The 24716-nt window shown below is 38.1% G+C and overlaps 1 protein-coding gene and 1 pseudogene across 7 annotated transcripts in view; one reads left to right on the top strand and one right to left on the bottom strand.

Moving 5' to 3' along the window:
• The window catches only part of STAG1 (STAG1 cohesin complex component), a 552131-nt gene that overhangs the window by 143007 nt on the left and 384408 nt on the right, over positions 1-24716 (bottom strand). For all 7 annotated transcript variants that reach the window (XM_023735988.1, XM_023735987.1, XM_023735981.1 and 4 more), the window contains one exon: positions 10881-11004. In XM_023735988.1, the coding sequence (XP_023591756.1) occupies positions 10881-11004 (124 nt within the window). The remainder of the gene's footprint in view (positions 1-10880; positions 11005-24716) is intronic.
• On the top strand, positions 2532-5771 carry LOC111821435 (inositol hexakisphosphate kinase 2 pseudogene; annotated as a pseudogene).

The following is a 24716-nucleotide window of genomic DNA, read 5'->3' on the forward strand; positions in this document are numbered from 1 at the left end:
TAATTTATAACTTTTTCAAGCATTTCTCAACTCTAACAGGTGATTCAACAAGGAGTATTTCCCACCCTATCTGTGAAACCTAGAGGAAATTTTTAGCCTGTGATTAATTAGAGAAGCGTATGCTCATTTATCCTTTATGTAACTACTGACAAATCCTGTGAAGAAACATAATTTCATATTAAAGAGTCATCATTCATTCATTCAACAAGAATTTACTGAATACCTTTTACATTCCAGGGAGAGCAGTTAGGAAAACAGATAAATGGCAGATGGCTTAAAAGAGAGGCAGGCTGACACAGTGAAGGGTCCTGGGGCTGCTGCTTACTAGTAGAATATCTTTAATAAAGATACGTTAGAGAGTCTGAGTGAAAACCCCTCAGTTAAGTCATTCCCAAATTCCCGACTCACAAAAACTGTGAGATAATGGTTGTTATTTTTAGCTGCTAAGCTTAGGGGTAACTTTATGAAACAGACATGTAATGCAAACTCTCTTCAGACTATATTGTGACACAGAGCAGGAGAATAAAGATAACCCTGAGCAAAACTGTGAATATATACTGCCCTCCACCTAGACTGTCCATAGGATATTACATTGGCCAACAAATTGACAGTATCAGATCTGATGTATCAGAAATACTGAGTAGCCAGAAAGCCCTATGATCCAGAGGGTGTGTGATAAATCCTAAAGAATTTTAGGGACCATTCTTGAAACTTCTAGGGGTCTAATGCTCTGAAGCATTCTGAGACATCCCCGCCTAGGTAAAGAATAATAAAATACACCTTGTAACTTTTATACTAAGAAAGCAGCACAGCGCGTGGTAGGCCTCTTTGGGTTCTGCAGGCCAAATATACAGAACTTGAGAATACTGTTTTGAAACATTTATCAGGTGATAAATTCAGCCAGTTTTGAGTGGGGTTCTGAGCAAGAAATATTGTTGCAGCAGATGTAGTACAAGCAGCTATGCTGCTTGATCCATACAATCCAGCTGGTCCTGTGGCATCTGTAGTAGATAAATCTTCAGTGTGGAGTGTCCCAATAAAAGATCTACAGTTCAGACCCCTAGGGTTCTGGAGATGACAGTGCCATTTGCAGAAGAGAACTATGTACCATTTGGAAAGCAGTTGATGGTCTGCTACTGGGTCTGATGGAAATTGAGCGTTTAACCATGGAAATCAAGTAATCATGAGACCATCAATAACCACCACGAGCTAGGCACTATTAGATTCATCAGTCATAAGGTTAGGTGAACCCAGCAACAATGGAAGTGGAATATCCTGGATTGGAATCAAGCAGATTCATATGGCACACATAAGCTATACAAACAAGCATATGAGACCTCCATGTCACTCATCACGGTTGCACAAACACCTTTCAGCTCTTACATATAGCCTCATTTGTGGGCGGGGGGGAGGGGTGGAGGTTCCCTATGAGCAACTATTGGAGGAAAAAAACCCAAGCTTGGTTCAGAGATGAGTTGGATTAGTATATTTGTACAGGCCAAAAATGGGAATACTAGGACACTAGTAGTAGGACACAAAAGACACTCGACTGTGGATCATAACAAATTATAGATAACATTACAAATAATGGGAATCCCAGAACACATAATTGTGCTCATGAGGAACCTGTACTTAGATCAAGAGGTAGTAGTTTGAATAGAAAAAGGGGATACTGCCTGGTTTAAAGTCAGGAAAGGTATGCGTCAGGGATGTATCCTTTCACCATACTTAATTCAATCTGTATGCTGAGCAAATAATCTGAGAAGCTGAACTATATAAAGAAGAACGTGGTATCAGGATTGGAGGAAGACTCATTAACAACCTGTGATATGCAGATGACACAACCTTGCTTGCTGAAAGTGAAGAGGATTTGAAGCACTTATTGATGAAGATGACAGACCACAGCCTTCAGTATGGATTACACCTCAACATAAAGAAAACAAAAATCCTCACAACCGGACCAGTAAGGAACATCATGATAAACGGAGAAAACACTGAAGTTGTCAAAGATTTAATTTTGCTTGGATCCACAATCAACGCCCATGGAAGCAGCAGTCAAGAAATCAGACGATGCATTCCATTGGGCAAATCTGCTGCAAGAGATTTCTTTAAAGTGTTAAAAACCAAAGATGTCACTTAAGGACTAAGGTGTGCCTAACCCAAGCCATAGTGTTTTCAATTGCTTCATATGCATGTGAAACCTGGACAATGAATAAGGAAGACCGAAGAAGAATTGATGCCTTTGAATTACGGTGTTGGCGAAGCATACTGAATATAGCATGGATTGCCAGAAGAATGAACAAATGTGTCTTAACAGTCAGAATGCTCATTAGATGCAAGGATGGCAAGACTTCATCTCACGTACTTTGGACATATTATCATGATGGACCAGTCCCTGGAGAAGGACATCATGCTTGGTAAAATAGAGGGTCAGCAAAAAAGAGGAAGATCCTCGATGAGACGGACTGACACAGTGGCTGCAAAAATGGGCTCAACAGCAACAATTGTGAGGATGGTGCAGAACTGGGCAAAGTGTTTCGTTCTGTTGTGCACAGGGTCGTTATGAATTGGCATCGACTCAACGGCACCCAACAACAGGACACTACAGCCTTACAGCCCACAAAGACAACAGTGAGGGGAAATCCTTCTGGAGAGCAGAGTTTCAGGCAGTGTATATGGTCATCAACTTTGTGTGGAAAGAAAAGTGGCCTAGGATTAGTATATTAACATGGGTAGGGGGCATAAGGCCTAGGCTGATTGGTTGTGAGCCTGGAAGGAGCAAGACTGAAAATTGGAGACAAAGAAGTCCTGTGAAGAAGCATGTGAATGTATCTAAGGGAATGGACACGAAGTGTCAGGATCATCGTATTACATGTTAATAATGCCCTCCAGAGGGCAACTCTGCTGTTATTGTTGTTGTTAGGTGGCATCGAGTCAGTTGTGACTCATGGTGACCCTATACACAATAGCAGAGGTACTTAACAATCAAGTCTTGTACTACACTGTAGAAAAAAAGGGAAATGTGAGTTCCTAGCTTAAACAGTATAACCCTTGGAGCATGAAGTGTCACCAGCAACAGTTACAGCGAATGAAGGAGAACGTAAAGCATCGGAATCTGTACAAACTTATTTTACTGGAGAACCTGACCTCTTGCTATGAGGTACCTTGTGTCCTGGACCTCAAGATGGGTACATGCCAGCATGGTGATGATGCTTCAGAGGAGAAGGAAGCCAACCAGATCTGCAAGTGCCAGCAGAGCACATCTGTGGTCATCGGGATGCACGTTTGTGGCATGCAGGTGTAACAGGCAGGCAGGGGGCAGCTCATGTTTATGAACAAGTACCAGGGGCAGAAGCTGTCAGTGCAGGGCTTCAAGGAGGCACTTTTCCACTTCTTCCACAATGGGCAATACCTGCGCAGAGAGCTCCTGGGCCCTGTGCTGAAGAAGCTGGCTGAACTCAAGGCGGTGTTAGAACGAAAGGAATCCTAGCGCTTCTACTCAAGCTCCTTGCTGGTCATCTACGATGGTAAGGAGTGGCTGGAGGTGGCTCTGGACGCAGATGCTGAGGACTTGGAGGACCTGTCAGAGAAGTCAGTCCACAAGTCTGCTGGTGACTATGCCTACAAGCCCACTGGCACCAGCTCTGTGGATGTACGTGTGTTTGACTTTGCACACACCACCCGCAGGGTATATGGTGAGGACAGCGTGGTACATGAGGGCCAGTAGACATTAGCCAGCCCCTGTCCTTGGCCACTCCAGTACTTGCACAATGGGTTCATGAACAGAGTAGCTATGTGAAGGTGGAGGCTATCCAAGGTGCTCTAACAACTGCTGCTGATCAACATCCAACCTTCCAGTAGCTAAGACGAATGCTGCATCCTCAATATGATACCAATCTTCAAGGAGATCATTAATCTCTTGTGGCAAGTCAATTACAGTGGACCACATCCATCCTGGAAAGGGCAATGATTTATCCTAATGGGAGTGGTATGGGTTTCTCCCTTCTCTGTCTATAATGCATCAACTATAGCACCACCACTTGATGGTTCATAGAGTGTCTGATCTACGAACACGGGATCACAAAACACCACCTCAAATCAAGAGACCCACTTTGTACTAAAGAAGGTATGGCTCTGATTATGGGATGTATCTGTCCTAACATATAGGCACTATCCAGAAGTTGCTGACTTGAAAGAGTGTTGGAATGACATCTTCAGTGAGCAACTGAGATCCCAGCTCAAAAATGACAATCTATAAGAAGGTGTGTTGTTTTTCAGAATACTATATATATCCTAAATCAATGCCAATGATATATGCTGGGTCCCCAATAAGTAAAATACATGGGTTCAAGATCCAAGAGGCAGTAACAGGAATGACCCCATTCACTATTACTCTCAGATACCTGGAAGTCCTGGTTCCTGAGGTGGGATGCTTCCACCAGGGCATAAGGCCTACACTGATTTCTTAAGGGCCTGGAAGAAGGAAGACTGAAGATCAGAAACGTGGTAGGTCTTCTAAAGTAAGAGTCTCACCAAATTTAAAGCTAAGGCTATTGCCTGGTGCCTTTGGCTCTCCGTGCGAGTAGGCCAGTAGGCGAAGAAAGTAGTTACTATATTGACAGGGATAACTGACAATGATCATCATAAAGAAGCAGGGCTGCTGCTATATAATGATTGGAGAGAAATATGTTTGTTACTAATGTTATCCATTACAGTGCCTCTTGATACTTGCATATCTAGTTTTAATTTTAAGTGGGCAAGTAAAGCAACCATGCCTTGATAAGGGCATAGAAACCAGAATTCAGAACCCTCAGGGATGAAGGTCTGGCTCACCCCAGAGCAAGCCACCTAGGCAGGTAGAAGCGCTAGCCAAGTGGGTGGGTGGTTTAGAATGGGTGGTAGTAGAGGAAAGAAGTGATGAGTATCAGTTACAGCCTTGAAAGAGCAACTATACCTACAGAGGCTGTAATTGGTGCAACTCGTTCAGCTCTTATAAGATTCCCCAGAATTTATAACCAATCAGAATCCTGAAAAGGTTATAATTAAATGGAGTGAATTTAACATAAGAAGTGAGTAGGTTTGAGTGATGCAAGGAGTGGACTATAGTAAGATAGAATTGGCACTTTACTTGGCTAGTGCATCTGTCTCCCATCTGCTGATGTTAGGTTATAATTAAATGGAGTGAATTTAACATAAGAAGTGAGTAGGTTTGAGTGATGCAAGGAGTGGACAATAGTAAGATAGAATTGGTGCTTTACTTGGCTAGTGCATCCGTCTCCCATCTGCTGATGTTAGCTGTTCAGGGCTCACACCTGCACACTTCTCCAGAAAACTGCCCTTAAAGGACAGGAACCACCTTAGCAGAAATGCTTGAGAAGTCATGACCCTCCTCACACACAGGTGAACTCTAGCCAAGGATTGACTGATGCAAGGGTACAACCCAACTTCCCCTTGCTCTGGGTAAGACAACTTCTGTTAGTGCAAACTATATTCCAGAGCTCCTGTGAGATCAGTCTGAGGCTAAACTTCTCCCCCAAACACATTTTTGCTATCTTCTTCCCTTGCCTCATCCTAATTTTCTCATTCCCTTACAGGTTTCTCCTAGGAACATTCCTTTAATAAATCACTTACATAAGAATCCCCATCTCAGGGTTTGCCTCTAAGGAACCAGACCTAAGATAGCACGTAAGTACCAGACCTACTGGACTGGTTAAGACTGGAGGACTATTGCTCTGAGACTCTTCAAACCTTGAACTGAAACTCACTCCTGAGGTCACCTTGTAGCTAAATAACAAATTGGCTCAAAAATATCACCCATAAGTACTGTGCTCCTGTAAAAAAATCAGCTATATAACACCAAACAGTCAACAATTACTTTAAAACAAAGATGAGAATGCAAAGGGGGGGTGGGGATTAGATTAATGGAAATGGAACCACCAGAATGGAAATAATGAAAATGTTCATGCATTGTGAAGAATGTAACCAGTGTCACTGAACAATGTGTGTGGAAACTGTCAAATGGGAATCTAAACTGCTGTGTAAACCTTCACTGAAAACACAATAAAATACTGGGGGAAAGAAAAAGATAGCATGTAAGTAGTTTCCTTATTTCTCTCCAACCACAGCTTTGAAACTAAGGCCAAGAGAGTTGAAGTTACTTCATTCAAGTTCATACACCAAATTATTGGCAGACTGAGGACATGAAACAAGTTTTATCTTCACCCAGTCCAATGCTTCCTCCAACCAGTCACCTCTCCCCCTAAATCTTGATTCTTTATCTATAAAGGACCCTGCCTACATCACAAAACTTTCCAACAAGTAAATAAGGTGGTATACATGAAAGTGCTTTATAAAATTGTAAAATAACTTACAGTTAGCTAACAACTCCAGCTGCCTCTCTGGTAATTGCTCTACTTTGGGGCTATACTGTATTCTGAACCTATTTCTACTATAATACCTCAGTGTTATATTGTTTCCCCAATATATACGATCTTGTTAAAACCTGAGTACTGTTTAAAACAATGTGTAACACACAATAGGTGCTCTCTATGTATTTTTTGAACGAATGAATATATATGTAAAAATAAAAAGAAAAAAACACAGAAAAGAAATAAAGATATAAAAACTGTTTGATTTGTTGGAAGATGGTATATGTTTGTCAGAGACTTTCAACATTTGGGTATAAGTACTTTTGAAAAAGATGTTATATGCTAAGCAAAGAGTATTACGTACCAGTAATGGCAAGTACGATTTCCTAATGAGTTGTATCTTTACAAGACAATAATGCATGCTTCAGGGAGAAAATGCTGATTGTTATTAAAATGCATATTTGTGCTATGAATACTTAAACAGGAATACTGTGCATGAATTAAAATAAACCAAATTCAGGTGACCTAAATGTCAAGTAATGGATGTGTTTGTATGTGGCCAGGGTGAAGGGAATAGAGAGAAAAAATAGTCCTGATTTATTAAGAGAGCTAAAAAGGTTTTTTGTGAACTTCAGAGAAACAGAATATTGGATGATCAACACAAAGAAGACAAATGTGGTGGACTAAACGACAGTAGATTCTGTGCCCAAGCACTACAGACATTTTGATATGAGGACTCAAACATATGCAAGAAAGTAGAAGAATTGTGCATTATTGAAAAACTGGAATGTACAGAGAAAGGCAATCAGCTATCGGAAGAGTAAATACAAAACGAGATTAAGACATTTAGCCCAGAACACAGAGACTACTATTGCTGTATTTAAATTACCCCTATTCTGTGTCACTCTCGAGGACAGAACTAAAACCAGAGAATTCAGAATAAATTCTGGTTACCAGAAAGACAATAAACAACTAACCTACACAAACAACTAGAATAGTTGCTAAAGATTTAGTTTGTTTTTCTAATTATAAAAAATTATACTATAAAACACATGGAGCCCTGGTGGCACAGTGGTTAAGAGCTACGGCTGCTAACCAAAAGGTCAGCAGTTCAGATTCAACAGCAGTGAGTGTCATTATGGTATGCTATGGTGATTTGCTTTTGGTGTCTATCCTGTATGGGGTTCACTGAGCCTCTTGGATGGCCAGCTTTTCATCTTTCATGATATTAGGGAAGTTTTCTGTCAGCAATTCTTCAATGATCCTCTCTGAGCTTTCTGTTTTCTCCCCCATTCTGGAAATCTGATCACCTGCAAATTTTTGCCTTTGATTGTATCCCACATCATTCTCAGGGTTTCTTCGTTTCTGTTTGTTCTTTTCTCTGATCTTTCCTCAAACAAAGTGGTATCCATGTATTTGTCTTCAATTTCACTGATCCTGTCTTCCATTGTTTCAAACCTGCTCCTCAGACCTTCTATGACACTATTCATTTCTGAAATCTTGTTTATATTTTGGATTTCTAACCGCTGTTTTTGTATGATTTCCAGTTGTGAATTTATTCTGACATTTTATCATGTATTATTTTCCTGAATTCTTCCACTGTTTTGTCTGCCTTTTCCATGATTTTATTTTTTCCTCATTTTTGACAGCTTTTTCCTTCAACTCTTGGATAACTCTAAATATTAAAGATCTGAATTCCCTATCAGGTAGTTCCAGTGCCTTTTCTTCTGCTGGAAGGTCATCTGGTGTTTCATTTTGGATGCTTACTGGAACCATCCTGTCCTTTTTTTTAATGTATTGATATTGCCTGCTGTCTTCGGGGCATTTGGTAGTTATTTTCTTCATTAACTGATTGTAGGTTTGTTTGTTTCATCCTGCTTTTTTGTTTTATTTGGTTATATCTGAGCAGGCTGGCTGGGTGTTCTTTGTTGTTTGCCTGTCTGTGGGCAGAGTACTTCTCACCACCTTGTCCAATGGGCAGGGCCAGTTGCTCAGGTATGGTGCAGCAGGGCAGGTCCAGTGGAAAGGGAGTTGCTGGGATGGGTTGTTTATGGCACGTACTTAGGTTGACAGGGCGTGAGTGCAGGGCAGGTTCTGGTAGATGGTGCCTGTGCTACTCAGGTGTAGTGTTCAGCGCACGGTGTAGACAGGCAGTAGGGAGGGTGGAGGTTGTGATGTGTGAAGCTAAGTGGGTGTAAGAAAGAAGAGAAAGAAGACACAAAAAAAAAAATGCTGAGAAAGCCTGCCGTTGGAGTGCCGTGGACCTAAGGAAGTCATGTGCCACTGGCTTTCTAGCCAGGTGGTGAGGCACAGCCTGTCAAGAAGGGACAGATACGGCACATGCAGCTAGACAGGAGGGAAAAAGAAAAGGAAGAGAGAGAGAGATAAGAAACTAGATTAAAAAAAAAAAAAGAGAGAGAAAGGCACATGTGGTTATGTGGTTGGGAGAAAGGAATGGAAGGGAGGTAGATATATACAAGAAACCGAGAAGAAAAAAGAAAAAGAAAAAAAAAAAAAAAAACGCACCAAGGGAGCCTACTGGAAGCGGGTCCCCAGCTGAGCGGCACTACACAGCCAGTCCAGCAGGAGTGGAGACGGCAAACAATGCGAGGCGTTTAGCAGAAGGGTAAGGAATGGAGGTAGAGAGAGACAAGAAACCAAGAAAAAGAAGACAGAAAAGGAAAATGCCCCAAGGGAGCCCAGTGAAAGCGAGTCCCCAGCTGAGTGGCGCTACACAGCTTGTCAAGAAGAAGCAGAGATGGCACACGGCTCCAGGTGTTCAGGAGAAGGGTAAGGAAGGAAGGTAAAGGGAGGCAAAAAATCGAGAAAAGAAAAGAGAGGAAGAAAAAAAAAGATGCCCTCAGGGAGCCCACTGGTGTGGTGGTGCTGACTGGGGAAGTGGCTCCTCAGCCGCATGGCACTGCATAGCCCATCCAGAAGGATTAGAGATGGTGCACAGCACTAGGTGTTCAGGAGAAAAGAAGGGAAAGATGGTAGAGAAAGACAATAAACTGAGATAACGAGACAAAAAAGAAAAGAAAAAATTCTCAAGGGAACCCACTGGTTTGGCGGCACAGACCGAGTAAATGGCTCCCAAGCCGCTAGGCACTGTATAGCCTGTGTAGAAGGGGCAGAGATACACACAGCACCAGGTATTCAGGAGGCAGGAAAAGAAGGAAAGCAGAGAGAGATGAGAAACTGAGAAATGAAGAAAAACAAAAAGGAAAAAAGAAAAAAGAAAGAAATTAAAAAAAAGAAATGCTCCTAGGGATCCCACTGCCATGGTGGAATGGACTGGGGAAGCGGCTCCCAGGCCGAGCAGCACAGCTCATCTAGGTGTGGAGACAGCACACAGTGCCAGGTGTTCAGGAGACAGGAAAAGAGGGAAAGTAGAGACAAGAAACCGAGATATCAAGAAAAACAAAAAGGGAAACAGAAAGAGAAAAAAGAAAAAAATGCCCCCAGGGATCCCACCAGCATGGTGGCGTGGACTGGGGAAGTGGTTCCCCAGCTGAGCAGTGCTTCACAGCCTTTTAAGAAGAGGTGCAGATGGCACAGGGAGCCAGGTGTTCAAGAGAAAGGAAGGGAAAAAGGTAAGAGACAGAGAAGAAACCAGAAGAAGCCAAAAAAAGCAACAGTATCAAAAAAATGGCACTGAAGGAGCCAGCTGGTGTGGGCGGGGTGAATCCAAGTGGCATGGAGCCAGCACCCCCCTGGCTGAGCAACTGTGACCCGCCAGGAAGTGGCAGAGGCCGAACAAGGGGAAGAAGAGTGTCAGATGGGAAAGCGTGTATCGCTGGTTATCAGGTGCTCTGTCTCCTACTGGGAGCTACATGAAGCTGCCTTCCCGTACTCCCTGTCCACTGATCTTGGTGGCTGAGGAGTCCAAGATGGCAAACCCAAGCCCTGTCAGCTGACAGAGGACCTCCACTCTGTATCTCTCCTTGCTCCCTGTTCTCCGTCAGTTTCTTATTCCATTTGGTGCTTAGCTGAGTTCTTCATCTCTTCATTTGACACTTAGGGTTCCAGGACTGACGTTTGTCTCTGTTTTACTTAGTTTTTCGGGTCTTCTTTGCTGTGGAGGGATGGTGTGGTGCTTCTGTCTATAGCACCATGTTGGCTCCCTTCCCAAGCTTTTTTAGTATTTATATATTAAGAGAAACAAGGAATCTCTTTGCTCCCAAACTAGAAAAAGACTATAATTAGCTTCTTGGGATACTATATTCTCTTAAAACTCTGACCAGTTGCCTTCAAGTCGATTTCAGCTCATGGTGACCCCAATGCATGTCAGACTAGAACTGTGTTCCATAGAATTTTCAATGGTTGATTTTTCAGAAGTTGGTTGCCAGGCCTTTCTTTTGAGGATCCTTTCTATGTGCTCAAACCTTCAACCTTTCGGTTAGCAGCTGAGCATGTTAACTGTTTGCACAACCCAGAGAATCCCTTAAGACTCTAGATTTTCAGTATTGAGGCAGCATATCTTCCATGCAAGCTGGAAACAGAGTAACTTACCCTGTCATGAAGAGTCCAGCCAACATATTTTAGGTAACTGTCATTTAGGAAAGCATCGCTATACATTTTCATCCATACACCAATTTCTTCAATACAAATGGCTCTAATCTCAGCAATAGCGTCACTAGAGGAAAAAAAAAGACACACGTGTGACTAATATTCAAAGCTGGAATGTACATCAAACTTATTTTCAGTAAGCAATAAATATTACAATTATTTCAAATAATGTATTTATATTTGCACTCAAGGGCCTTCGACGTGAGTATCTTCTGCTTTTTATATGGCTTCTGTAAAACATAACCTACCAACAACAGAATGAAAAAATGCTTACAGAAATTATCTTATTCTGGCCTAAATGATGTATATTATCTGGACTAGGAAATGACATTTGGAGCTTTCAGAGAGCTTTACAATTATTAGGGAGTCAATAAATGTTACATCTTCTGCAGAAACCAGGGTACCAACATCCAAGTACAAGATAATGTAGAGCTCAAAAATTTTTTCTCTAAAAAATTATGGATCTTTCTAAGCTAGCACACATCTAACGAATTAAACAATTTTTTATGACCAAGAAACAAACAGTTATAGGTGAGATAAAATCATATAGGAGCAAGTATTTGGAAATGTGTGATAGTATACAAAAACTAAAACCTTGAAGTAATTTATTGGCAAACTATACATATAAATCTCTGACTTCACAAACAGGCTTTTACCACTTCATTCAAGTCACAGGTCTTTCATCTTTAATTAAATAACTTTTTAGGTTGTTTCACAGGGAAGAATAGTCCATCTTTGGTCACAATGGGGATGAATTATGGTGACCAAAACTGAACTGGTAGCAGAACCAACTCCAAAATTCAGGTTTTTGGTTCCCTGCCCAATGGCTTTTCACCTCACTGTAAGCTAACTCCTGAAATGATTTTCCTACTCTAAGATCTGTGACTCATGAACGAATACAATAGTAATACTTTCAGCAGCTTATCAGCTCTAATTAAAAAAAATAATATTAAGTATAAGATGAATTCTAATATTCTTTTCTAGATCTTCAGTATTTCTAATTTACCATGTGACTAAGTTAGATTTTTAATTTCTAATTCTCTAATTTATACAAAGCAGTAATTGTCACCTTAGGTGGAATTCTAATGTTAATTAAATCACTTTTCTTAGCTTCTCTCGGGACAAAATCAGTGCTAACATTCTAACATTTCAAATCTAGCCCTGATGAATCTCAGTTTCTTATAAGCCCTTATCACGGCCTAAGAATACAAGTGGGGAACTGTCTCTTCCAAAGTCATATACAAATCACAATTTTTAGTTTTCCTACATTTTTGTTAGTACCTTTTTATCACGTAGAGGTTTTATAGCATAGTGGCTAATAGTACAGGCTCTGGAGCAAGACATCCTGAGTTCAAATCCTAGCTCTGCTATTTACTAGCTGTGTGACCTTCTGCAAGTTCCTACCCTCTTTCATAGGTTACTTTATTGGTAAAACAGGGATAATAATAGTACCTAGCTGACAGTTACTATGGGAATTAAATTACTTAATACAAGTAAAAACTTAGAATTGCCTGGCATCTAGTAATCCTTCAATACAAATTAGTTACTATAATCTTTCATTTAATTTTCAACAATCTAAACATTTACAGACCACAGTATAAAAAGTAGATTTACTACAACTGTGAGAGGATGTTTCTAGACCTTTATAATACTGAATATGAATGACATAAGGACATTTCTTTTTGCCTTAATATGAAATTTTTCATAAATGAAAACATTATAAAGGACAATTTAATGAATACCTGTGAATCCACTGCTCAGTTAAGAAATAAAACAATACAGTTGAAACTTCCTATATATCCCTTACTTATGCATCTCCTCAAAATTAAATGATTATCCTGGATTCAGTGAATATCATTTCCATCTGTACCTTTATGCTTTTACTACATGTATTGTTTTATATATTATGAAACTTTACATAAATATTATCTTGTAAGTATTCTTTCTCCATGGTGCAATTTATGCATACTGATTCATGTAGATCTAATGCATTATCTGCTGTTCAGTGTTCTTCTCTATGAATATATTACAAATTATACACCTTCTCTCTGACAGACATTTAGGTTGTTTCTAAGTTTTTGCTTTTATTAAGAATGATGCCATGAACAATCATGTACGTGCCTCCTTATATACATGTGTGAGTGTGTCTGTGGGTTATGTTCAGTGGTAGAATTGTCACTTTCCATGAGGTTGACCTGGGTTAGATTCCCAGCAATGCACGTCATGCACAGCCACCACCCATCTGACAACAGAGGCTTGAGTGTTGCTATTATGCTCATCAGGTTTCAGTGGAGCTTCTGGACTAAGATGGACTAGGAGGAAAGGCCTGGCAATCTACTTCCAAAAATCAGCCAATGAAAACCCTACAGATCACAACGAACCGATGTGCAAGCAAGACCAGGCAGCATTTCTCTCCATTGTGCATGGGGTCACATGAGTGCATGAGTCAGGGCCGACTTGACAACAACAACATTTTTCAACAGTGTATCAATACTCATTAGTGCCTAATGAATTAAATTTAGTGAGGGGCAACAAACACTTAAAAATATATAGGACAGGAAATATCAAAGTGCTTCACATGCGGTAAGGTAAGTAAGCATTGCTTCTTAGAATATACTGGGTACTGATGTAGGACATGGTCAACAAAGTCTGTAAGACATTGTTTTTTATACCCAGCAGTGAAATTACTGGGTGAGAGGAATGTACATCATCAACTTTATTAGATACTGAAAAATTTAGAGAAATTACGGCTTCACCTCCTTGCTTGAACTGGTATTATCCTACCATTTAATATAAATCTCCATCTCTATGTAAACAAGAGGTTGATATACTTTGATTTCTACTGGGTTATCAAAATAAAAGAACAAACGATAACAGCAGAAACAAAACAACTTCCCTCAAAAACAAAACAAAACCACAAAGCACCCAAATCCTAGCATTTTACCTCTCTCAGTCCCAGTAAATATTTAGTCATCTCTATCAAAGAGCCATTACACTTATCTTCTGCTTTATTACCCTCATAAAAATCAATCCTAAAGTAAAGGCCAGGTTAAGATTTCTGCTGCAAAACCTCAGGGAAGCAGGTTGAGGACAAAATCAATAGGTATGGTATACTGATTAAAACTATAGTGATTACTGAGCTGGTAACTACGTATACACACAACACAATCATGCTTCCATCATTCTTAGAGATAGGTTAATTCTTAGAATTACCATCGATACTGAGATGAAAACCAAAAAACTTGTTGCTGTCGAGTTGATTCTGACTCACAGCGACCCCACAGGACAGAGTAGGACTGCCCCATAGTGTTTCTAAGGAACACCTGGTGGAGATGAACTGTCAGGCTTTCAGTTACCAGCCACAGCTCTTAACCACTACGCCACTGGGGTTTCCAATACAGAGATTTATGGGTGGTTAATTCCCACAAGCCACAGAATATAAAGGCTCAGCTTTATTTCAGCAAGGAACTCTTGTTCAGAATCTTTTTTATAATCGTTCCTACTTCTGTGCCTAGTTTCATTTAATACCTTTTTGTCTAGTTTACTAGACTCCTAAACAGTTTATGTTCTTCGAACTCAGCTCCTCTCTATATGCACTGCCAACATTTTGACACAGCCTGCTTTGCTGGAATCCCAATCCTTGTCTACTTCAGATGCCAGGCTACTCTTCCGACCTGAACATAAAATATTTAAATATTCTTTTCTAGACTTACAATCTGACCACTTGTGGCCAAATAGCCTCTTCTGCTGCTATAAAAAAAGTCCTTAGTTGATCTGTCTATCTGGGTTCTAGAGCTTCAATCCACTTTTGCCTCCTGATACCACCCTGCTATACATTAATCATTCTCTATTGCAATTATATTCTGTAATAACGGACTAGACAGTAAAATTAAAACTCTTCTGTGGTGGTTTTACAGTATATCCACAAATTATTTGCTAATATTTCTCCTGGTGGAGATTAATTCCTCTTATTTTGAGTATGAGTGTACTTAATAACTTGCATCTAATGAATACAATGTAGTAGAAATGATGAATTGTGACTCTAGAGGCCAGGTCATAAAAGACATATCACTTCTGTTTTATTCTCTCTCTCCAGGATCACTCTCTCTGGGGTAAGCCAGCTGCCAAGTCTTGAGTATATTCAAGCTGCATTATGGAGAGCTGTAAAAAATAAGTAACCAAGGCCTTCTCTCACCCAGCATTAGAGTGAGCCATTTTGGAAACAGATCCTCTAACCCCAGTCAAAGCCTCAGATGGCTACAATCCCAACTGATGTCTTGACTGCAGTTTTAGAAAGACCCTGAATCAGAACTACTCAGCTAAACTGCTCAATTCCTGATTCACAGAAACTAGATAATAAATCTTTTTTGTTTTATGCTGCCAAGTTTTGGGGTAACTTGTTCCATGGTAAAACATAACTCACATATTATTTGTCCAGTTTTAAAGGCCCTTCCTCTCCTGCTTGCTAATTAAAATCAGTTATTTTATTTGATTATTTCAGGCTGAGCAGAGCTTTTTTTTAAAGCATTAGAAATAAGTCTATAAAACTGTAAATATTTCTCATCTCATTTTTGGTGCATTAATCATTCGAGAAAATAGTGAGAAAATAAATAGGCATTGTATCACTAATAGTCTCATATAGAGCAAGTTACTTGACTACTTGCATTACTCAGTATTTTACTTCATAGAATTTTAGGCATAACATTTAAAAAATTAAACATTAAAAAATAACGTTAAAAATCAAATGTTAAGAATATATTAACTTTTAAAGAAAAATAGCTACTAATTAATATTCACATTTTGCTATCAATTTGATAGATCAAAGAATAACTCTTAGGACGTAAGAAGATTAAAACAGAATGAGCTTGCTCAGAATAAATAATACTTTGGTATTGTGTAAGAATTACTCTGAAAACATGATTCTGAAATGTTTCCTTATAGTATAAAAAGTTGAAAGACTCAACTGGAGAATAAAAGCCTTCTACTTTTCATCTCAAAATTGTTGATCTCTCTCCTCTGTTGTTGTCTCTTCCCATTAAATTTGTTCTTACAGCCTAATAACTTTTTATTCTTTTACTATTATTGGACATAATAGTTTTGGTCTTCCCTCTCTGGTTGCTTTTAAGACTATCTCTTGACCTTCAATGTTTTGCACTTTTACTATGTTATGTCTAGATGTGGAATATTTTTCTTAACCTACTTAACACTAAGTATTTTGAATCTGAAGACAGTATTTTTTTAGAACCAAATTTTCTTAAAAGTTTCAGTTCTCTCACTAATATTACTTCTTTCCAATACTTCTCTCTTCATCTGAAATTCCCATTTAAGGGACTGATGAAGCTTCTCAAACTATCCTCCATGTATCAGAACTGTCTTTCATATTTTCTATCCTACTGTTCTCCGTAAATTCTTTACTGTTTGTTATATTCTAATTCACTAATTGTCTCGTCAACAGTCTATAGTATATTCTGTTCACTAAATGTATTTTTCATTTCTAGTACTTTAAATTGTGTTTTTACATCCACTTATTCTTACTATATGACATTTTACTTGTTGAAGAACTGGGTCATTTGGTCGTAGAATTTCCCATATTCTGATACCTTGATACCATGAAGATTCAAATGATACATTCTTCTGTCTCCGATATTTCCTATAAGCTAGTAGTTAGATCTAGCAGTGGATAAATTAAGATTCCATTTTTGTTTGAAGTGGGGGGGGGTGGGCAGAACTCAAAGTGCCATCTCTACATACAAAAAACAAAAAACAAATCCATTTCCGCAGTCACTTCCGACTCATAGCAACCCTACAGGATAGAGTGGAACTGCCCCATAGGGTTTCCAAGGAGCAGCTGGTGGATGTGAACTTCCAACCTTTTTATTAGTAGCCGAGCTCTTAACCACTAAGCCACAAGGGCTTCTTATTTCCAGTATATACATACAGAGACATCTCCCCTTAACCAATAAAGCAGATTAAGTGATACTTCCAAAAAACCAACTATTGATGCCCATAACATGGTGATCACTTTTAGCAGGTAGGTCACACTCTCAACTATACTTGCACTCCTATTTTGACCAATTGAGTTCTTAAAGTATTAACAGTAAGCTGTGACAGATCCAATACTAGTTTATTCAAGGTCTGATTAAATGAAACATAAACCAACAAAGTAATATTAGGAAATTAAAGCATTATTGTTGCTATGAGAATAACAGGTTGAAAACTTTGGCAAGTCTCCATAAAGGTGAGACACTAAAATAAATGTTGCTTTATTTTAGTGTAACAGATTAAAGGAAAATAATAAAAATTTATAAGGATTTTGTACTCAAGACTGTATGGCAGGGACAAAATAGACAGGATTTATGCTCCTACCTGCAAAAAATGAAAAAAATTGCATAAAATATATTTTTAAAATAGTTTTTAAACTAGGCAGAGCAAGAGAGTATTATGTATTAAACTGTGTCCTCCCAAAATATGTGTTGGAATCCTAACACTTATGTCTGTGGATGCAATCACGTTTAGAAATAGAGTTTTCTTTGTTACCCAAGTAGGGTGAGTTCTAAATCTAACCACTTCTGATTTATAAAAAGAGCAAATAAGACATACACAGGGAAGACAGATGCCATATGAAGACTGCCAAGGAACCAATACCTGGGGTTACCAACAAGGAAGGAACTGACACAGCCAAGACCCTGATTTTGACTTTTAGCTTCCAGAAGTGTAAGAAAATTAATTTCTGTTATTTAAAGTCACCCTCTTGTGGTACTTGCATTACAGCAGCACTAGGAAACTAGAAGAGTAATCCCTGAGCAGTAACTAATGAGGAGTCCTTTAAGATTGCCTCAGATTACTGTTTGGAAAGAGTTTCTAGGCAGGAACATAGGAGGGTAATCTAGGCAGAGCTTGGGTATGTCCCTGAGTTGAGAAGAAAAAGTTGTGGTTTTAGTGAGGCTAAGGTAGCTAGAGTTTGCAAGGCAGAGGACTACAGAGGGGAGAGTTATACAGAGAGGGAGAGCTCTGAAGATCTGTAGAAAGGTACTCACCACTTCAGGTGAATATCAATTAGCACAATGTGCATGAATAAACCATCCAAGACTGAGGAAAGAATGGAAAGAGCAGAGAGGACAATCTCTGGAGTGAACAAAGGGCTGGGAACAATGTGTGTACTAAGGAGACAGAGTGGAAAAACCTCATTTTCACAGGCCATTGAATACAAAGAACTGTATAGTCTCAGTAGTGGGGGAATATAGCCTTAGACTAAATGCTGTTCTAGTCTCAGTTAACAAAATTCAAAAACAAATCTCACAAAGTCAAATATGACTGCATCCCAGGAAAAAGGAGAAGAATATTTTTAACAATATAAAATTATCCAGGAAAAAAAAAAAAAAACTGAAAAGGACACAACCAAAAAAAAAAACCTCACAATGTCTGGTATCCGCTAAAAATTTTAAGGCATGCAAAGAAGGAAGAAAATAATCCAAAATGAAAAAAATCAATCAATACAAACAGAACCAGAAATGACACAGATTATTAGCTAGGAAAAAAAAGACAATAAAAATATTGTCATAATACAAGGGCCAGAAGGCAGAAGGGGACAAGGAAGCTGGTGATAGGGAAGCCAAGGTTGAGTAAGGATATTGTTGATGTGTTGTGAGACTGTTAACCATTGTTATAGAGCAACATGTGTAGTAACTGTTAAATGAGAAACTATTTTGTTCTGTAAGCCTTCATCTAAAGTAAGAATAGCAGCACAACTGGAAGAATGTAATCCACCTCACTGAACTGTGCATGTAGAAATTTTTGAAATGGTGTATCTTTGGCTATGTGTATTTTCACCAAAAAAAAAAGGTTGAGAAGTTAGAGGGTTGACATGTTGTGGAGTTGTTAACCAATGTCATAAAAACAATATGTGTACTACTGTTTCATGAGAAACTATTTGTTCTGTAAGCCTTCACCTGAAGTACAATTAAAAAAAAAATTATAAAAAAAAAATATATTGTCATAATAAAGTACATAAGCTAAAGAGGCTAGAGGAAAGCATAAACATATTAAAGACAATGAAGAGATAACAGAAACATGAAGAAACTACACAAAACAACATTATAATAGAACTACTTAAAACTTATGATAAACAGAAAAATCTTAAATGTATCCACAGCAAAAACAGAAAAATCTTAAATGTATCCAGAGCAAAAAGACACATTAACTACAAATAATGAAAGATAAGAAAGACAACAGAGTTCATTCTAGCTAGAAACAAGCAAGTCAGAGATACTGTATCAATACCCTTAAAGTACTGAAAAAGCAAAAATGTCAACCTAGAATTCCATACCAACCAAGAGAAAAACACCTTTCAAAAATGAAGGTGAGGCAATGGTAGAGTGAAGTGGTTGGAAAAAAAAAAAAAAAAAGGTCAAAAACAATCATTTCTAGAAATGATTTGTGGAAATCAAAGGCCAAAAAAAAAAAAAAAATTGAGGAGCATCTATTCATGAAAAGCTCCTGAACTCCAGGTAAAAATAGTGACAGTCTATGGTATTCACATAAAACCGATCCCTTCCAACACCCTAAAACCCAGGGCAGCAGGTGTAGTTACTAGAGTTGAGGATGCCTGTGAAAACCATGAGCTTTGACGCTAGAGGGTGCTGACATGATTGGAAGCCAAGTATGAAATACCCACACACAATGAAGATGTGAATAAAAAGAGTGAACTCTACAGAATTAGCCTAAGGTGGCAGTCATATTTGGGACTAATGTGCCAGTCTAACTTGGGCTGAGCCAAGCACACAGGTGGATTAGCCAAAAAAAAAAAAAAATTTTTTTTTTTTGAAATTTTTTAATCCACCCAAAAATGGAAAGAACAGTACAACGATATACCTCACTTAGATTTACCAACTATCAACAGCTTGCCACGTCCACTCCATCTCTCTCTATATATGTAAGTATGTACAACACATTTCTCTTTTGCCAGACCGTCAGGGAAGTTTATAGAAAACATGACACTTCACCCCTAAATACTTCAGCCAAAAATTTAATAGTGATATCTAGGAAATGAGAGAGTCATAAAGTGAAAAGATAAGCTTTCCACATATAAATGACTGGGTAGGAGTACAAATGCATAAGTAACCTGAGAGGACGCAAGTTCTCTACACATCTCTGGCTGAAAAGGAGTCTATCCACAAACACAAGAAAAGTCCCCAAGAGGGCCCTGATGAAAGTAAAATCTAGGATAGACCTGAAATTTACCTGAACTTTAAATGCGTTCCTCATCCACTCAGATCCACTGGTAAAGAAAGCAGAAGCCTTACTGGTTTGAGTTGTTTTAGTAAAAGATCTGACTAGTGACTGGCTGACTATGAAGGTATGCAACCACAGGGGTAATCTCTTAGAATCCATGCAGGGAGAATGAGAATTAAAAACAAAAAACTTTAGCAGAGATATCAGTAGCCACAAAGAGTAGGAGAGACAGATTCCCAAGATTAAGTCCAAGTAAATGATTAAACGGCAAAACAGCCAACAGCAACAACAAATCTCGGGGCGGTGGGGGGGGGGAACATCACCAAACATTTGGTCCTCTGCAACATCAGAATCCAAATTCCCTACAATATGTTACCTAAAATGTATAATTTTTAATAAAAAATTATGAGGTATGAAAAGAAAAAGGGAAGTGTGATCCATACTCATGAATTGAAATAGCCAATAGAAACTGCCTCTGAATAGGCCCATATGATAGAATTAGGAGACTTGAAAGTAGTTATAATAAATATAAGGAACCCTGGTGGCACAGTGGTTAAGAGCTTGCCTGCTAACCAAAAGGTCGACAGTTCAAACCCACCAGCCACTCCTTGGAAACCCTATGGAGCAGTTCTACTCTGTCCTACAGGGTTGCTATGAGTCAGAACTGACTCGATAGCAACGGGAATGATAAATATAATCAAAGAATTAAATGAAGCCATAAATAATTAAATGAAAATATATAAATGGCAACTTATAGCGAAATGCGACAAAGAAATAGAAACTAAAAAAACACAGCCAGCTGAAAAGTACAATAACAGAAATGAAAAATTCACCATATGGCCTCAATAGCATATTTGAGTTGGTAGATGAAACAGAACTACTGAATACAGGTAAACAGAAATTATCTGAAGAAAAGAAGATAAAAAACAGACTCCCAGAAACCTGATTAACAACGTCAAGCATACCAGCATATATGTAATGGGAGTCCAACAAAAAAGAGGCAAGAGAAATGGAAAAAAAAAAAAAAACCGTGGAGAAATAATGTTTAAAAACTTTTCATTAATGCTGAAAAAGGAAGCCCTGGTGGTGTGGTGGTTAAAGCACATGACTACAAAATGAAAGGTTGGTGGTTTGAAGCCACCAGTGGTTCCTTGGGAGGAAGATGTGGCAGTCTGCTTATGTAAAGATTTATAGCTTTGGAAACCCTTTGGGGTTGCTATGACTCAGAATCGACTCAATTGCAGTGGGTTAATGCTGAAAAATGTTAATCTTAGAATTCAAGAAGCTTAACAACACCTTAGAAGGACAAACACAACGAGGTCCACCGTTAAGACAAATTAATAGGCAAACTGCTGAAGGCCAAAGAGTAAATCATGACAGCTGCAAAGAAAACTGACTCATAACCTACAGTGGAACAACAGAATCAATGCGTGACTTTTTAGGAGAAACAATGAAGGCCAGCAGGCAGTGGGATGACATATCGAAAGTGTTGCAAGGAGAAAAACAGTCTACCAAGAATTCTATATACAGCAAAACTACCTTTCAAAAATAAAGTCAAAATAGTGATGTTTCCAGATAAAGACAGAAAATTTGTTGCTAGCAGAACTGTCTTATAGGAAACATTAAAGGCAGTCCTCCAAGTTGGAAGGAAATAACACTAGGCAATTTCCAATCCATGGAAAAAAAATGAATGCTAAAAAAAAAAAAAAAAAAAAGAACAGATGAATATAAAAGGGTACATTTTTTTTCTTCTCATATATTCTATCTTCAGGGACTAGACATTCAATATTGTTAAATTAATAGATATATGGATTCAACACAATTGCTATCAAAATTCCAGCAAGATTTTGAGTAAAAATTGACAAGCTGATCCTAATATTCACACAGAAATAAAAAGGACACAGAATAGTCAAGACAAATTTGAAAAACAACACAGTAGGAGGACTTATATTATCCAATTAAAAAAAAACTTACTCTAGAGCTACTGCAGTCAGTACAGATGGAATGGGTATAAGGATAGACAGATTAGAAAATCCAGGTATAAACCCTTGCATTTATGGTAAACTAATTTTTGAGAAAAGTGGCAAGACAATTGAATGGGGAAAGGGTAATCTTACACCAAATGTTACATGGACAACTGTACAACCATATGCAAAAATGGACTTACACCCTTACACAAAATCATATCTAATAAGTATAATTTAAAAATGGCTAACAGGCTTAAACTGAAGAGAAAAACTATTAAACACAGGAGGAAACTTTGGGTTAGGTAATGTTTTCATTGATAAAACACCAAAAGCATGACCATAGGAAAAAAAATTAATAAATCAGACTTCATTTAAATTGAAAAGATTTTTCTTCAAAGCCACCATTAAGAAAATGAAAAGAAAGCCACCAACTGGGGGAAAAACATTGCAAATCATAAATCTGATAAAGGACTTGTATCAAAAAATACAAGAAGTACTCCTATAATACCCTTCTGTCAATAACTCAGAATAGACAGAAAATCAGTTAAGAATAAAGACGACTTGACCAACACTATCAACCAATACGTCCTAACTAACAAAATACTAGCCAACAAAAGCAGAATAAACATTTTTTTCCTGAGCAAATGGAACATGTATCAAGATAGACCATATTGTGGGCCATTAAGCAAATCTCAATAAATGTAAAAGCACTCAAATCATATGAAGTAGGTTCTCTGACCACAATGGAATTTAGAAATCACTAATTAGAAAATTCCCAAATATTTCCAAACTAAATATCACACTTCTAAATAATCCATGGGTTAAAGAAGAAAATCAAAAAGGAAATCAGAAAGTACTTAGAACTGAATAAAAATGGAAACACAAGATATTCAAATTTGGGAGGCACAGCTAAGACAGTGCTTAGAAATTTACAGGAGTAAATGACAATACTTAAAACAAAAAGGTCTTGATGGAGGATCCAGCCAAGCTGTGCCCAAATTCCTAACCCAAGAAATTGAGACAATAAATGTTGTTTTAAACAAACAAACAAACTTAGATGTACCAATTCCTCATAAAACATAAACTACCAAAGGTCACTTAACCTGAACAACCTTACATCTATTAAAGAAATTTAAATTATAGGTAAAAACATTCCCGCAAAGAAAACTCTAAGCCCAATAGTAGAAGTCATACCTGAAGAAGATATAATACCAATTCTACCAAATTCCTCCAGAAATCAGAAGAGGAGAGAACACAGTGAAACTTATTCTACAAGGCCAACATAACCTGATACCCTTAAAATAGTCAAAGACATTCAATAAAATAGAAAGTTGGAGCTACATCTCTCTCATGAATGTAGATATAAAAATTCTTAAGGAAAATCAGCAAATCACACCACAACATGTAAAAAGGAAAATACATCATGATTTTGTGGGTTTTCTCCCATAAAGTCAAGATTGGGTTAACATTTGACAGTCAACCAATTTAACTCACCTTATTAACAGTCTATTCCATGAATATAAGGTTGGGTTAACATTTGCAAACAACCAATTTAATCTACCTTATTAAGTCTTAAAAAAGAAAAAAACAAAACAATGATTTAAATAGATTCAAAAAAGCATGTGACAAAATCCAACACCCATTCCTAATAAACACTCTCAGGAAACCAGGAATGAAAAGAAACTTCCTGAACCTGATAAAGGGTTTCTATGAAAAACTTAGAGCTAACATCATACTTAATGGTGAAAGACTGCCCCTAAGATCAGAAACAAGGTAAGGATATCTGCTCTCATCAGCCAGTGCAATAAGATAAGCAATAAATAGCATCAGGATAGGAAAAGAAGCAGGAAAACTGTATTTGCAGATGTCTTGATTGTCTTAGAAGAAGATCCTCCAGAATCTATAAAAAAGCTATCAGAACTAGTAAGTTTAGCAATATTGCATATCATTTCTCTATGCTAACAACAAATCACTGGAAACTGAAATAAAGAAAAAAAAAGCCAGTACCACTTAGAACAGCACCGAAGAACATAAAATATTACCCACATTTGACAAAAGGTGTGCAAGACCAGTACCACAAAAACTAGAAACTGTTTCTGAGAGAAATTAAACAGCACCCAAATAAATGCTGTTTAAGTTCTGTTAAAACAGAATATCTAAGTTATACGTTTATTTTTTTATTTTCCTGTTATAACCAACTCTCTAGGTTAACTGGCCAAATATAGTCTCAAATGTGGCTGAAAACAGTGCTCCTATTATCTATGTGTATCTACTTACAGGGAGCCCTGGTGGCACAGCAGTTAAAAGCTTGGCTGTGAACCAAAAGGTCATCAGTTCAAATCCACCAGCCACTCCTTGGACACTCTATGGGGCAGTTCTACTCTGTCATATAGGGTCACTATGAGTCAGAATCAACCCAACAGCAACAGGTTTAGTTTATTTTTTTCCTATATCTACACACATCATTTCACCTTTAATTAAGAGAAGTTAACAAATGTATGTATGATTCATTAATTCTCTGTGAAATTTGCTCTTTAATAATAAAATTTATATATTTAAAGTTTTCAGATATCACAGGAAG

This window comes from Trichechus manatus, unplaced genomic scaffold (genome assembly GCF_000243295.1).
Source record: "Trichechus manatus latirostris isolate Lorelei unplaced genomic scaffold, TriManLat1.0 scaffold00084, whole genome shotgun sequence".
NCBI lineage: Eukaryota > Metazoa > Chordata > Mammalia > Sirenia > Trichechidae > Trichechus > Trichechus manatus.